The 12889-nt window shown below is 39.8% G+C and overlaps 1 protein-coding gene across 1 annotated transcript in view; it reads right to left on the bottom strand.

Annotated features, from left to right (window-relative positions):
* The window catches only part of LOC129701149 (sterol O-acyltransferase 1-like), a 39167-nt gene that overhangs the window by 10390 nt on the left and 15888 nt on the right, over nt 1–12889 (bottom strand). The window contains 6 exon segments of the mRNA XM_055642190.1: nt 497–581; nt 2864–2939; nt 5884–6166; nt 7439–7546; nt 7822–7881; nt 8243–8391. Coding sequence (XP_055498165.1) covers nt 497–581; nt 2864–2939; nt 5884–6166; nt 7439–7546; nt 7822–7881; nt 8243–8391 — 761 coding nt within the window.

Raw genomic sequence — 12889 nt, 5'->3', positions numbered from 1 at the left:
TTCCTTCGCTCCATAGATGCTGCTGTACCTGGTGAGTTTCTCCAGCATTTTTGTGTATCTTCGATTTTCCAGCATCTGCAGCTCCTTCGTAAACAAGAGTTCCTAAACTGGGTATCTTTGTTTAAACAAGCTTTTACACTTTCACCAAGTTGCTGTTACCAAAATAGAAATGGCGTGGGAGGGCAATGCTCAGTAAAAAAAAAAAAAAATTGGCACTCACTCTCCCAAATGTTTTGCAGTGTCAAATAATTAAAAACTTGACATTATACCATAATAAAATGTTTATTGGCAAGGATAATCAACGTATCTCAATAGAGTCGAGGAACAATCCATCTAAATTAATCAGAACCAGTTTGATCTGTTGAATTCTGATCATCCGATGCAAAATTAAAGCTATACTTCAGAAGACTACCAATTTTCCGCATTCACATTAGGTCAAGAACATCGGCTGTTATCAAGTGGACCAGTTGTCAGAAAGTGGTCAGAATGCACTTACCTTGGATAGCTGTCCCGATAGATGAGAGTAGGGGCGAAAAGGAAGTAGAGATAATGGGAGAATTGTGGTGCTGGCAGCATGTCACCTGTAAAGAGGATTAGTGTTTTCAGTAATGGGTTAAATGTATCTTGTAAATTAATATATCGTGCAATATTAAGCTTTACAAGCTTAACGCACAAAACCGTAGCACTAATTTTTCTATATTGGTCATGTTTGCTCACTTCCAATTCCTGCGTCAGCTTGTTTCACACATTTAGTGTTCAACTGGGTCAGCTTATTGTTTGAAGCATTTAAACCAAATCTTAGAAACATGGAAACAAGGTGCAGGTGGAGGCCATTCGGCCCTTCAAGCCAGCACTGCCATTCATTGTGATCATGGCTGATCGTCCCCTATCAATAACCTGTGCCTGCCTTCTCCCCATATCCCTCGACTCCACTAGCCCCTAGAGCTCTATCTAACACTCTCTTAAATCCATCCAGTGACTTGGCCTCCACTGCCCTATGTGCCAGGGAATTCCATAAATTCACAACTCTCTGGGTGAAAAAGTTAATTTCTCACCTCAGCCTTAAATGACCTCCCCTTTATTCTAAGACGGTGGCCCCTGGTTCTGGACTCGCCCAACATTGGGAAAATTTTTCCTGCATCTAGCTTGTCCACTCCTTTTATAATTTTATGTTTCTATAAGATCCCCCTCATCCTTCTAAACTCCAGTGAATACAAGCCTAGTCTTTTCAATCTTTCCTCATATGACAGTCCCGCCATCCCAGGGATCAACCTCGTGAATCTACGCTGTACTGCTTCAATCACAAGGATGTCCTTCCTCAAATTAGGAGACCAAAACTGTACACAATACTCCAGAAGTGGTCTCACCAGAGCCCTATACAACTGCAGAAGAACCTCTTTACTCCTATACTAAAATCCTCTTGTTATCCTCTTGTTATGTTATGTTATCTTAACCGCAGTGAGGTAAATATCAAACAGAACAAGAAATATATTATTAAAGTACATAGCATTATTGCTGCTCTTGCAGAATCAGATGCTAATTAGATTAGGCCTACAACAATGAGAGAGCTCAGAGCTTCCTCATGTAATGATATGAAGTACAGATGCAAATCCATGACTATGAGAAAGTCACAAAGTGAAGTGAAAGTAACGGATGCAGTACATATATCTCTTCTCCATTGGCGAAACTGTTGCACACACTTAACGTCAGCCATTTTAAGTTTTATTCTCTCCAAACTGCACATGACTTGGAACAAAGAACTGCAGATGCAGGAAACTATTGCACCAGAGCTTTCGGAATTTTAAAAAAAAACATTCAATTCAAAGGTATTAAATATACAGTGAACCCTCGTTGTAACGGACGCCTTTAAAAAGGATTTTGGTTGTTGTGGACGGACCTGCCGACTTCACCCTGGCTCGCGAGGTGCATCATCGAGCCTTTCTTCACCCACCGCACGGTCCAGTTGATGCGGCTGTTGTTGTGGCTCGCAATGTAACCCCTGGGGACACTGCTTTCTTCAGGCCGATGCCAGCTACAGGACTTGCGATCACTACAGGGCTCCCTACACCCAATCACCAGCTACCACTTCTTTCTGTTGACCAATGCTTTGTCCACTCGGCCTCTCCTCACCCCCCTCTCCTCTACCACCTCCCATCACCCTGGCCACCATTCTCCTCCTCTCCCCCCTCCCCCTACTTCCGATGGTCCATTACAACGAGGGTTTACAAAAGTTTATTACATGTTTGCCAAGATGACTTGACTTGTGACGACTACTGTGTGCATGGAAACACAGTACAAAACAGTCATTGTCATTCAGGCTTAACTATTAGTGACAAATCTTTGCCCTTGCAGCATTGCTTGCCCAGTTCTGCTACAAAATCTTTAAGTGTTCTTTGGAGAAATACTCTATCAATGGAAAGAACAATACCCCGGCAGGCCCCCTTAATTATATTGGTTTAATATGCAGAAAAAGTCAAAACTTTTTTTTTTTTTTTTTTGTAAAGTGCTAGAATTGTTCTACTTTTAAATTTAACTTGCATTGTGGATTGTTGGCAAAATGCATCAAGCAGCAGACAAGAACTTCCCAGAGTGAGGGAGGTGGGAGGAAAATAAATTGCATATCCAGTGGGAATTAAATTTGTGCTACTATTAGGTTAAGATTTGGGATCAGATATGTATTCTCCAGTATCGAACAAGGGAGCAGACGGGGCTAAACGCAAGTTATAGCACAAAATATTACAGGGTGCAATTCACCCTGTAAATCACTTGAGTGATTAACTCAAGGTTTTGCTATTTTCCCATCCTGGGTTGTTAGCTCAAGTCAAATAAATACCAAAACGCATAACCAAATATTCACATTCACCATTTTTCTCTGTGTTCACTGCAACTGTGCTGAAATTCTCCCGTATGAAGGAATGTGCTTTCATCATCAGGCGGACCTAATAAAATCAAAACTGAACATTAACAACCACAAATCTTCACCTAGATCATATAGCAGCATTGCAAGAGACCTGAAACATTTTGGATTTGCCGTCCCAAATGTGCAATCTGATTTCAATCTCCAATAATGTGGAGTAAAGTTAATTTTGATTGAGGTGGTACGTGTATTTTTTGTCTATCCTAGTCTGCAAGGATAGCAAAGATGCAATTGGCAATAAATGGATAAGTGACAAAAGCATCACACAGAATGCTGAAAGCACATCATGGACAAGAGCTCAAATCAATGAATTAAACGATGACACCCATGAAACAAAAAAGATTGTTAGTTTACACAACCTTCAGGGAAGCAAATCAGAGAGCCTTAACTGGTCCAGCCACTAAATCTATCAATGCAGGTGATTTTGTCATCACCCAAACTTGCAGAGGGCCAATAATGTCCGATTTACCAATACTCAACATTGTGGGGGCAAGAAACTACAAATGCTGGGAGGGACAACATTTCGCCAACATTTTGCGTTGTGACCCTTCAGAAGACAACAATCTGGGAAGTTAACTGGCATCATCACATCGAGATAGGACAAAAGAAAACGTGAGATTATTTAATATTCAATCCCTATCGGCTAACCACACATTCTGACTTGGGAGATATTGTGCAAACAGGTCGAAGATTGCTATACGAGCAATACCATCCAGCTCGACTCATCTTATCCAAGATACATTCACAGGTGTTCATGGAATGCAAATGAGGAACATCAACCATTCATAATTAGAACTCAGACTTCAGAGTGGGCGTTACCGATTCAAGTGCACTCTTTGTATAAACTTGTGGCACTTGCCACCTTGTGGTCAAGCTGGAAGAGGCAGTGAATAAATCTGTGCCACTTTCTCTGCAGATCATCAATAATGCAAAGCAGGTACCAGGAATTCCAGGAAATAGTGTTTTGGGCAATTCTTGTGTGGAAAAATAAGTGAACAGTTATTAGTTCCAAAGAAATGGTGCATGGAAAAGGGGAAATAAGGGAAAGTAATGTGTTGAAGAGGGGGAGGGGGGAGAAAACAGTTTTCCTTCCTATTTTTTTTTTTGCACTCCTTTAAAAGGTATTAGGCCATCAAAATAGCTTTGTGAAAATCCAGCCTCATAGCTACACATTCTTTTGGTTAGTGCAATGATCTTGTATTCGCTGTAGAATATAGTGGTAAATTCCATTGCATTACTTTGTGGCAAACTTGATTTTATTTGGAATAAAACAAAATGTCCTATAATAAGTACTTATAATCTGTCATGGATAGGAAAGTTCTATTCTGGAGTAACTACAGTTCATTCTATTTCGGGTTTTAAAAATCTCACAAAACTTCAGTAAGTAAAAGCAGATCTGCATAGAATCTGACAGAAATATATTTTTCAAATCACTCAAGCCTCAACCTATCTTAGTTTAGATTATTATTGTCACGTGATTATAATCGCCATCCACAGTGTTCAGATAAAGGATAAAAGGGTACAACATTTAGTGCACGATAAAGTCCAATAAAAACAATTCAAAAGGTCTCCAATGAGGTGGATGGAAGGTCAAGTAATGCATTACCATAGCTGTCCATTTTCTTCTTCAAGCTGAAGAAACCACCCCTCAAAATGCATCCACTTTTTTTTTTAAACTTCATATCGTATCTTGTGGCAGGTAGCGAGTTCCTCATTTGCATAAGACTAGTGTACTTTCCTCTGAAATACCCCAATTTTATTTCTTGACCACCATTTTATTTTGACATCTTTGGTTTGCTCTTCCCAGCTAGTTAAATCTCTCCCACCGATATGTATCCTATAAAACCATATAGAACTTTAAAAAACTTGACCATGTTGTGCTTTTACTTTTAGAGTCGAGTAAACCGATCATCTTTGGGGTTTTTTCCCCTACCTTCTCTGGTTTAATTCTCATTTTGTTATGTCCACCATAAGTACTCGCACCATCATGGGACAATTCAAAGTTAAAATACTATCTTCACTTCTGAAATGTATTCTTCTGGTAAGCAACCCTGGGATTAGGTTTGTTCTTGCATCAAAAGCAGAGACACAAGGAACTGCAAATTCAAAAGTGCCGAAGTAACTCAGCGGTTCAGGTAGCATCTCTGGAGGACGTGAATCGGTGATGTTTTAGTCAGGACCCTTCTTCACACAAAGGTATTTTGAGCTTATGCATGGTGATGCATGCTTTTTAAAAATTAATACCCCAGAAGTAGTTAAGGGATATGGAATTAATTAACGTACAGCAGGAATGGTGAGATTTAATCAGTTGTTCTTGCTGCAATGTAGGACGTACATGAGTGAAGGCCCAAATTGTGGCACATTCTTTGGTTATTGGGAAAAATGGCAAAGAATTTGACCTTTTTTTTTTTAAATGAATAGGGAGAAGTTCTGAATTAATCAAATCGTACTGCTGCTGTTTAATTACTACACATATAGTTGGAGTAGATGGTGGAATTTGCAATATGGCAAATGCAGCTGCTTAGCAGTTAACAACCATGTCAAGCTAGCTTGAGGTATTTCTGATGGCAACCATCATTACAATATCTCTAATTAATGGAGCATATATTTACAAGAATGACCCCGAGTGGATGGACAATTCCTACCCCAATGTCTCTCCAGATTGTCATCAATGCCAACTGACCAACAGCCTTCCCAATGTTTTCTAAGATTAGTTGTTGGAAGCCTAATTCATATATTTTACATGTAATTAAATCTTTCTCCCACATGGACTTCATGCCCGTAACATTGAGACATATGGATACCAATGTTGCTGGATCCACATTCCATTGATCAGAAGACTGACCAAATGGCCATGCTTTTGGGAAAAGTACAAGTTCCAGGAGAGAGCCCCATTAATCGGAATTAAAACACAAAAGATGTTATTGAGATAAACAATCATTTTAGAAGACCCAAAGATCACCTACCTGTTCCAAGATAACAATGAAGCGGGAAGCAGGAGGTAGGTGGAAATGGATGACAGTATAGAGCGGCGCTGCCCACAGGCCAAGTGTCTGAAACAACACAAACAATGCACCGAAGAACAACGTCCTCAGAACCCTGTGCTTTGTCGCCTGGTACCCTGATGCCCACTGGAGAAATAAGCCATATGGAACGAGAAGTGTAGACAGAAACATACAAAGCCATGTGGAAATGACAATTGGGAATCTCCCAAAGGCATAAACCAATAAATCAAAGTCCAGGACCAGCCTGCAAAACAAGAAAAAATAATAACACGTCAGAAAACAAAGATCAGCATATTAGATGTCCCTATACAATATAGCTTTAGTTTAGAGATACAACGTGGAAATAGGCCCTTCGGTCCACTAAGTCCACCCTCTCTCTCCCCCCCCCCCCCCCCCCCCCCCCCCCCACATTAACACTAACCAACACACATTAGGGTCAATTTCCATTTATACCAAGCCTACAATTAACCTCCAAACCTGTATGTCTTTTGAGTGTGGTCATGGGGAGAACATACAATCTCCATACAGACAATACTCTTAGTCTGGATCAAACCCAAGTGTATGGGTTCGGTGAGGCAGCAACACCACCGTGCCACCCTTCAGATTGCTTACTGGTGATGCAGTTCAAGAAGCTTACCACCATTTTCAAGCACAACCAGGGTTAGCTTTGTTAGTCACATTTGTATTCTTACAATGAATTGAAACTAGAGTTGAATTGAAATGAATACATTTTATTAGCCAAGTATGTATACATACAAGGAATTTGTCTTGGTGCTTTGCTCGCAAGTAACAACATGATATACAGTAAACAAATAAGAACAAAACATTATAATTTGATCATGTGGAGAATTAAATAAAATACCAGAGCAAAAGGAGGACCTCTGTGGAAAAAAGCCGTTTTTATGTCTGGCTGTGGCGGCTTTGACAGTCTGGACAAAGTGGATGAAGTGCTTCAAAGAGTTTGTGGCCAGGGTGAGAGGGGTCAGAGATGATCTTACCCACTCGCTTCCTGGCCCTTGCAGTGTACAGTTCGTCGATGGGGGGGGGGGGGGTTGCTGCCAACAAACTTCTCGGCTGATGCCCCTTCAACAGCTTGTCTGCATGTTATTTTACTAGTCTACAGGCTGCATGCTGACTACATACAATAGGCAACTCAGTATACCATTGCCAGGCACAGCTTCCAATTTACGAAGCCAGAAGCAAAAAGTCTACAGATACCAAGCTAATAGGCATCGCCTTCTTGTATACAGTTAAAGTATGAAGCAAATATTCAGGTAGAAAAATGCATGCTGAAAAATACACTCGGCTTGTATTGCTAGTGGTGTCTCCTTCAATTTCTACTAATTCAGTGATTAATGGCATTGCTTGCAATCTTCAAAATATTTTAGAGGTATTGGACTCTAGTGCCCTTCAGCATTTTAATTTCAGTTATTTTCATTTAGACAAGTACTTAGAAATAAATAATCTACATTTTTTAAATATATATTTTCTGTACTACGTCCTCCTGGATTCTTACCTTCCTTCATCAATGAAGTCCATCACCAAGGTACTGACTATGAACAGAATGAGTAAAGCGATGAACATGTGATAAATAGTCCGGATGTGATTCACTTGGAAGAGTTCACTATGGAAAAGCAAGAGAAATATGGCTGAACAGGAGATTTATTACACTTACACTGTGATAAAACACAATGAGCAATCAGCTCGAAAAATATTATAATTACACAAACACAATCCTCAGGAATTCAAAACAATGTCAAAAGTGCAAGAAAGCCCAGATCTAAACAACCAAAATGACAACTCTCAATCCAGCTTTATTAAGACTTGGCATCTCTGCTTTTATCAATCCTTCCAATCTCAACAGCTGAAAGAACACCACATCATAAAACTCATACTCACTCAAGCAGCGATCGACGAGACATGAAGTGTTTTCCCTTTTCCGGGGGTGCCCTTGCGTGTCTGTAAACAGATCAGTTGGCAGTAATTAAAGCTCAATTGCACATCATGTCATCCAGCCAATCAAAAATATGTTCCACAAAAGTATTTGGTTATCCTGACAGCAAAGAATATTAAGAACTAGTGCAATGAGAAGCTGGATTATTAAACAGAAAGCAAAAAACACAGAAAGTAAATTCACATTTCATCACAAATTAATCGCTATTTTTCATCACACCTTTTCTCCAGGGTTTCCAAGTAAACATATATTGATTATAGTTTCTAGAATTTTTAAAATCAGCACTCGGGCAGTAACAACAATCCCCAATACCGTTGAAAAAGAAAGTTCAATATCAATACATTAAGTTATACTGTCATTCCTTACCTGTTAGCCATGACAGCATGTTCTTTAGTTGTAGAAGCAGATATGAATGGAGGGATAGAGGAGTCCAAGGTGGTTGACTCATCAATCAAATTGTCCACAAAATGGTTGAAATGAGAATCAATCTGCCTCAACAAGTCATTTTTCATTTGCTAGGGTAAATAACATAGAAGTTATGACATAAAATTATTGCAAATTGAACAAAACAGTCTATATTGAATCACTTTGAATACAATCACACAAATTGCACACATTTCTGGCCAGTATGGTCACGTAGTAAATAATTACCAATTTGAGGTTAATTTACTAATACTATTGCTGAAGATAAATGGGGACAATCAGATCATTTCCCTCCAATCACACCACTTGATTACACTACTCCCTGTTGGAGCACAAATCTATACCCATCCTTCATTTGCACATTTGACTGGTGAAATTACTACTTTTGGGGGAAATGCTGCTGTAGTTTGTGAATAGTTCCATTCGTTGTAGTTCACAGGCCTTGTGAAATAATGATATTATGGATCTTCATTGCAAGGTTAATCAAGTGATCAGTAGAAAAGTCAACTACTGAAAATAGGAAACAACCTCTATCCCTGCAACAAGAAGGTAATTCAGAGGTTTGAATTCTAAAACCCAAAATAACATTGAGCAGAGTTTACTTTTAGCATTCCACAATCGAATTGCAAGATGATTCTTTCCACAGAGGTGAAATTCACTGATCGTGATAGTCAGCAACAAAAATATTGGAGTTAGAACAATGCAAATTACTGTTAATTCACAACACTGGTTTACGGCGGCAGAGGGCGGTCATGGTGGTGCAGCGGTAGAGTTGCTGCCTTACAGCGAAAGCAGCGCCAGACACCCGGGTTTGATCCAGACTACAGGTGCTGTCTGTACGGAGTTTGTACGTTCTCCCCGTGACCTGCGCAGATTTTCTCTGAGATCTTCGGTTTCCTCCCACACTCCAAAGGCATACAGGTTTGTAGGTTAATTGACTTGGTAAATGTAAACATTGGCCTAGTGGGTGTAGGATAGTGTTGTAGGACCAACGACGATCGCTGGTCAGCATGGCCCCGGTGGGCTGAAGGGCCTGTTTCCACGCTGTATCACTAAACTAAACCCAGAATAATACCTCGGTTCAGTACTTGGGGAGTGCAGTTTCAGCTGAGACACCAAACAGTAACTGTGTTGTAGACAGCTGGAATAGAGCATTATTCAGAGGAGGCCAGTAAGTCACGTGCTGTAAAGTAACCATTGCTTTTGATTAATCTACCCGACATCCAGGAAAAAGAAAGGTCAGTTGCACACAGAAATAATAAAGGGGATGGGTGATGACCAAAAAATGATTCACTTAATCCCAGGACTAAAGGATTTGATGGTTCAATGAAGTAGAGATTATTTTGGTGACAACAAGGATGACGATGTGTACAGGAGTACATAATGTGTTGAAATCAAAAAAAAGTTTTCAGCTTTATTTTGTTTTACAACTAAATGAGAAGATTGCTGCTGCCTGTAAATGAAGGAAAGAAATTCAGAGCAGTTCCTCGAATTTTAAAGTGGGTAATGCATCAAAGGAGTGTTTGAAAACTTCTAATACGTGATGTTCACCAAACCAACGTGCACGAACTGCATGTTCCAGCAAGCTAACAATATCCAGCGAATGTAGGAAACCAGAAATGCTGGGACCGTGCTCAACAATAAAATCACAGCAGTCTGGCAGGGAGTTGTGCAAACAGGAAAATCAGTTCCAAGCATGTGATCAAGTCATGCTCATGTCACAAGACACAAGCAGTGAAAAAAAAAAGGTTGAGACAAAAGGTGTTTCTATTCAAGGAAGCAAAACACTCAGTGGCTCTGGGGTTGGTTTCATAGGCTTGGCCATTTTTAAAAGTGAAGTCTGAGGAAGCCAAGCCAAAGAATTTCTAACATTTTCTACAGTTTTCAAGTACGCGCAGAGGGCCATTGGAATTAATTCTGATACAAGATCACTGATCCAACACATCAATTTTAGTAAGTGCCGCCCAAGTACTCTGAGCATTTTCCACATTAAAGCTAATTTAATCCTCAAAACAGACTTCCCCTGAAGTGGAGAATAAATAATGGACAAGATATAGTTTAGCTTTTCATCCATTTTAGCTGGTGATTTTTTGGCAGCTGATTTTCTCCCCACTCCATTTATTTCTGCTTTCAGACTGCAAACCTCATCTGTCAAGGGAAACAATGTCATATAGAAACTGAACTCTGCACACTTCCTGTTGGGTTGCAGCATGTGTGATTACAACATTAGTTCCCTTCAACAGAAACTCCAAACCATTGCCAACAATCAACAAACTATGTTGTTCAACTCAAATTTGATGCTAAGAGTATGGAAGTTTGATGGAACATTACGATGATTCTGATCTGTCAATGCTGGAATCTTGAGCAAAACAAGGTGCTGAAGAAACTCAGCAGGTCAGGCAGTGTCTGTGGAGGGAATGGACAAATGACATTTTGGGTTGAAAGGGACCACATGCCAAGGTCAAATTTCTCTCAAGGATACAAATCATCTGAAGTCCTCAAGAAAATGATTGTTTAAGATTTATGAAACTTTACAAGTTATCCCCTTGCCAAAGCACCTTGATTAAGCTTGCTGCTCAATCAAGAAATGCAGATAGATTATTCGCACAGCATGGACAAACTTGCATCAGATGCTCCTCATTATCTAAGTGAGAATTAGCTCAGCCCTTGACAATAGCCCCTCTTGACTTTTCCACTACTAATTGGTTACATAGCTGGTTTATTCCCACTATTTTTGTAATCCTTCATTCATCTATCACTATTCCCAAATCCCTAGAGTAGAAAAGCTTCCCAACCAACCCCACATTCCCAGAAACCAATCCAATAAATCTGTAACTAATTCACTTTGAACATCAACTATTCAGCATCTCTTTCCTACCCCAAGCCTCCACTTCCCTCTAACATTCATTTTATCCTCATGAGAAAGGCAGAATTTTATTTTAAAATCAGCAATGCTTTCAGTTGGCAACATTGACAGTGTAAGAATTAAAGTACAGCATGACAAGGATCATTACACTGTCTTGAAGCCAGAAACCAATGCAATAAATACAAACAATTGTTTCTAGTTTGATATCATTAAGATCAAAATAGATCTGTACTTTTCATCCTGCATATTAAACAGATTGGCATCATTCAAAACTTTGCCAATGTCTGCAAAGAATTCTTGTCAGTTCTGACAATCTGTTAATGCCTTGCATCATGGCAGAAAACAAAAATGAAGCAGTTAGCACGGACAAGCAGCTTAAAAGAAAGAATTTGAAAAAATGCAGTGGAGAAAGATGCAGGAATCAAATTCCAAAGGTTAAATTAATTTGCCATTTGTCAGCCCGTAAAACCAACAATACTGTAGTCCCAGTTATTGACACAGATCATTGATGGCACAGATATTCATAGGTCATTGCTGCTGGAAAGCTAGAAGCACTGCGAGTGTGTCATTCCAGAACAGAGACTTTTAGTCACTGCTTCAGTGTACACCTTCCAGTTTCCCTACAAGTCACAATGGAGTACACGTTTAGAACTCTGACCTTCCCAGTTCTCTGACCAGTCTGACTGTCTCCAAGTACATTTTATCTCTGTTTACTTTGTTGTTACGTCTCCCAGATAATAATCTACTCTACATTTTCCTTAACTCCATCCCTTTGTCCTGTTTTCACACGCAACACTTCCTTATCTATATATCTCCCTCTTTCCTGACATCAGTCTGAAGGGTCTCGACCCAAAATGTCACCCACTCCTTCTCTCCACAGATGCTGCCAACCCGCTGAGTTACTCCAGCAGTTTGTAGCACTCTGAAACTTCCATTTCTTCACCACCAAACAGAAAGTATATTTTAATAAAAGATTCTAGTGTATCTTTATTCCATAGGTGAAAAGATGTGAATACTTCCCCATCTCCCTCCCAACACCGAAAAGCCAACTTAGATTATTGATGCTTTCCATCAGCCTTCAGTTCCCCGACTCCAGTCAAAAGAAATGCAGAGGAAACCTGAATAGCATTAACATTTGGGCTGAGAACAAAAGAAGCTGCAACAATGAGCATTGAACAACATGAAAACTGGAGGAGTTGTAGATCGCAAAAGTTATCCAGGGACACATCAAATCATAGAAACATAGAAAATAGGTTGAAACATAGAAAATAGGTAAATCATAGATCAGTAAGAACAGTATCAGGAGTCATTTAATCCAGATAAATTTAACAATGCATTTGGGGTGATTAAATTTGAATAGGGCATCAGAAATGGCAGGGATCTTGGGTACATTGATGTACAGAGACTAGCCCAGAGCTCTAAAAGATGCTGACACAGGTGGACAGAGGAGTGAAAAGGGCATTTAGTGTGCTTGCCATAATAGGCCAAGGCATTTTGTAGAAGAGTTACAATGTCACGCCACAGTTGTGCAAAACGTTGGTTGGACTGCACATGGTGTACAATTCTAGATGCCACATTACATAAAGCATGTAGTCGCAATAGAGTGCAGAAAGGAGTCACCAGGATGTTGCCTGGAGTAGGGGGGCTGCAGTTACAAGGATAGATTGACAAACTGAGCTTATTCTCACGGTGATGTAGGAAACAGAGTGTTGACCTTAGAGGTT

Source organism: Leucoraja erinacea, chromosome 10, assembly GCF_028641065.1.
Source record: "Leucoraja erinacea ecotype New England chromosome 10, Leri_hhj_1, whole genome shotgun sequence".
Taxonomy (NCBI): Eukaryota; Metazoa; Chordata; class Chondrichthyes; order Rajiformes; family Rajidae; genus Leucoraja; species Leucoraja erinaceus.
Note: the sequence above shows the minus strand (reverse complement) of the source record. Positions and strands in the feature narration are given on the sequence as shown.